This window comes from Budorcas taxicolor, chromosome 19, assembly GCF_023091745.1.
Source record: "Budorcas taxicolor isolate Tak-1 chromosome 19, Takin1.1, whole genome shotgun sequence".
Classification (NCBI taxonomy): Eukaryota; Metazoa; Chordata; class Mammalia; order Artiodactyla; family Bovidae; genus Budorcas; species Budorcas taxicolor.
This window is the reverse complement of record NC_068928.1, coordinates 23,999,713-24,003,686: the sequence shown is the minus strand read 5'-3', so window position 1 is coordinate 24,003,686 and position 3,974 is coordinate 23,999,713. Positions and strand designations below refer to the sequence as shown.

The following is a 3,974-nucleotide window of genomic DNA, read 5'->3' as shown; positions in this document are numbered from 1 at the left end:
AGGAGGAGGGAATTGGGAGAGACACAAAGGGAGATCTTGTGTTTCTTTTGGAATCTGTTTAACTGAAGATGTAAATGTACTATCCAAGTAGAGATATTACTCAAGCAATTAGGTATATTATTTTATGGTTTAGAGAGACTTCTACAACTGAAGTCTAAATGGTAATCAAGCCACTGAAGTAGATGAGTCTTTCTTGGTGCATGTGTGCCAAGTCGCTTCAATCATGTCCAAATCTGCAACCCCACGGAGTGTAACCCTCCAGGCTGCACTGTCTCTGCATTGGCAGGCAGGTTCTTGACCACTAGCACCACCTGGGAAGCCCTTTTCTTATGGTATATACAATTACAAGAGAACAGTGTTTAGGAAAAAACCCTGGAACATCAATCAAGTTGAAGATTGAGACAAAACAAAAGCCAGTAGAGTATTGAGGGTGTCTGACCAGGCCAGTATGGGAAAAACCAATGTATTATGTGTTAGGTAAAGACGACCAGGACACCAAAAGAGTGTCAGACAGGCTTTTAATGGGGAAGCGCTCCCGGGCGAGGTTCCCGGACCGGAACGAGGCAGGCCAAGGAAGTCAGGGACCACACAGTGTTGGGGGTGGTTTTATACGTTCCTTGCGAGGGCTGCTCAGGCTAGACGGACAGGGGTTCGGATAGGTCGCCAGGCCGAGGCGTCGCGGGCTGATAGGTCCTTCTACGTGGCTGGGGCGGGGCGGCTTTAGCTGGTGAAGTGTGTTGTCATTGGTCCCCGGGAGGCTCCTTCCATTAGGGACTTCCCCCGCCGGTGGGAGAGAGAGGAAGGGCGGCCCATCATGGCCCCTGAGGTCTGGCCTTGCATTACGTATCTCAGAAGCTAAGGGATAAGAATGTTTTAGGAAAGTTGGAATATTGTTTCATGTTAAAGAGAAATGAAGAAAATAAGTCATTTCCAATGATAGAGATTCTGATTATAGAGAATTGGGGTCCTGTAAAGATTGTAATTATTGTGATGAGAAAAATATAAAATAGTTTTGCAAAGCACCTAAGAACCAGTTTATCAGAGAAATAAGTTCATTCTGAAATTCAGGTTTTTGTGACACTATTATTTCTTCCTAAAGATACTGGAGACAGAGCATGACGGGAAGGAATCAAACTACTGTCTCAGAGTTTCTCCTGCTGGGACTGCCCTTCGAGTCAGAACATCAAAACCTGTTCTATGTCCTGTTCTTGGCCATGTACATTACCACCGTCCTGGGGAACCTTCTCATCCTCTTCCTCATATGCCTGGACCCCCACCTCCACACACCCATGTATTTGTTTCTCAGTAACCTGTCTTTCTCTGACCTCTGCTTCTCCTCTGTCACAATGCCCAAACTGCTGCAGAACATGCAGAGCCAAGACCTGTCCATCCCCTACGCTGGCTGCCTGACACAAATGTACTTCTTCCTGTTCTTTGGAGACCTGGAGGACTTCCTCCTTGTGGCCATGGCCTATGACCGCTACGTGGCCATCTGCTTCCCCCTGCACTACACCGCCATCATGGGCCCCAGGCTCTGTCTCTCCCTGGTGGTGCTGCCCTGGGTACTGACCACGTTCCATGCCATGTTACACACCCTGCTCATGGCCAGGCTGCATTTTTGTGAAGACAATGTGATCCCCCACTTTTTCTGTGATTTGTCTGCTCTGCTGAAGCTGTCCTGCTCTGACACTCGAGTGAATGAGCTGGTGATATTTTCCGTCGGAGGGCTCATTATCATCATCCCATTCCTACTCATCATCATGTCTTATGCACGAATCGTGTCCTCCATTCTCAAGGTCCCTTCTGCCAAAGGCATCTGCAAGGCCTTCTCCACCTGTGGCTCCCACCTCACTGTGGTGTCTCTCTTCTATGGGACAATTATTGGTCTCTATTTATGCCCATCAGTTAATAATTCCACCGTTAAGGAGACTGTCATGTCTATGATGTACACAGTGGTGACCCCCATGCTGAACCCCTTCATCTACAGCCTGAGGAACAGAGACATGAAGGGAGCTCTCAAAAGAGTCTTTTGTAGAAAGAAAATTCACTTCTCTCTTTGATAGTAAGGTTGGTATTTCTATACAATTTTATCTAGTAGATATATTAATATTGAAATATGATTTCAAAAATTTTTTGTCACCATGTAAACTTTTGTTAAAATGACATAGAACATAATCATTCTATAGGTAAAGTGTAGTTGCATAATTGAACTAGGGAAGGAGGTCTTGATGATCTTGTAGCAAGGCCTTCCTCTTTTTCTTCCCTATGGGACCCTCTCAAAGCACATTTTAAGATCAGCTGTTTTAATGATCTTCACACTTTGCATGCTTATGCTAATTTAATGCAGGAGTGTTTTTTTTTTTTTTAAGTTATAACTTTGTTTTGATTCTGGTATTATTTTAAAATAATTATACTCTTAGATCAGTGAAATAAGATCCACACTTCACAACCTCCCAGCCTCCCCTAAATGTGTCCTATTCAGTTTTCCAGGCACATTTTTTACATCATTTTATATCTTAGCTTTTTTTCTCCCTCTGATTTATTTTTGTATCTACCTTATGTTTTTTTGACCTTGTTACCAAACTCAAGTTCAGCTCCTCATTGCTCAAGAATCCAATGCTGCTAGACAAGTGTTGGGTAAAAAGAAAGCTTCCTTTATTGAGGAAGTTGGCAATCCTGGGAAGAATGTGAAATCATGTCCCAAAGAACCAACTCCAACTTGCCAAGTCTTGCTCAGAGATTATATTGGGAAAAGAAGAACGGATTACTTGCTGGGGACAGGGTTATGGGGTCCATGATCTCTCACGGACAGTTTTCTGATTTGTTGGTGATGAGATAACCCAGAGTCAATATCATCAACCATCTGGTTCCAACCCATCTGGGGTCATCATATCCGTTTATTCCAAATTCCTAAGGCATCCCTCTCTTTCTGACCCCTTTGATAACCATCAGTTTGTTTTCTGTGTCTACGAGTCTGTTTCTGTTTTATAAATAAGTTCATTTTTATCATATTTTTAGATTCTACATATAAGTGATATCATACGACATTTGTCTTTCTCTGTCTGACTTATTTCACTTAGAATGATAATCTCTAGGTTCATCCATGTATTTCATTCCTTTTCATGGCCAAGTAATAGTCTATTGTGTGTGTGTGTGTGTTTGTATCACATCTTCTTATCTATCCATCTGCTGATGGACATTTAGGTTATTTCCATGTCTTGGCTATTGTAAATAGTGCTGCTGTGAGCACTGTGGAGTATGTATCTTTTAAAATTATAGTTTTCATTTTTGCTAGGTATATGCCCAGGAATGGGACTGCAGGGTTATATGGTAACTCTATTTTTAGTCTTTTAAGGAAACTCCATACTGTTTTCCATAGTGCTGCACCAATTTACATTCCCACCAAGAGTGTAGGAGGGGCTCCTGTTCTCCACACCCTCTCCAGCATTTATTATTTATAGACTTTTTGATGATGGCCATTCTAACTGCAGTGAGATGATACCTTATTGTAGTTTTGATTTACATTTGAAGAGTCAATTTTGTATAGCAAAATCAATCCATTTGACAAATTTGTTTTGACAGTTCATTTTAACAAGCTTTGCAATCTCAAATTTTAACATTGGTTTTCCTCAGATACATTCAATGCAATCAAATCAAATTCTCATGGAATTATTTTTTGGAAACTTATTTTTTGACAAACTTATTTTGATATAGAGAAGTTTGACATATTTCACTGCATAAACGTGAAAATAGTAAGAAAAAATAAGAAAGAGAGATGACAGACTATAACATGTCTAACAGACACAAGATTAAAATTCAAAATATCCAGAGAGCTCCTACAAATACATTAGAGTAAAATGACAGCCGAACAGAAAAAATGTATAAAGAACATTGAGAGAAAATTCATCAAGAATAAACAATATGAAAAGATGCTCAAGTCAATGTTAACCAGGGAAAAGCAAATGAAAAAAACA

General features: G+C 41.0%; 1 protein-coding gene across 1 annotated transcript; it reads left to right on the top strand.

Annotated features, from left to right (window-relative positions):
• The first annotated feature begins 1,115 nt into the window (after positions 1 to 1,115).
• On the top strand, positions 1,116 to 2,060 carry LOC128064410 (olfactory receptor-like protein DTMT). Its single transcript, XM_052657082.1, has one exon. It carries the CDS (start codon positions 1,116 to 1,118, stop codon positions 2,058 to 2,060), a length of 945 nt encoding a protein of 314 aa, XP_052513042.1.
• Positions 2,061 to 3,974: the final 1,914 nt, after the last annotated feature.

Coding starts and splice junctions, on each gene's coding strand:
- LOC128064410 (XM_052657082.1), top strand. CDS start 1,116: ATGACGGGAAGGAATCAAACTACTGTCTCAGAGTTTCTCCTGCTGGGA.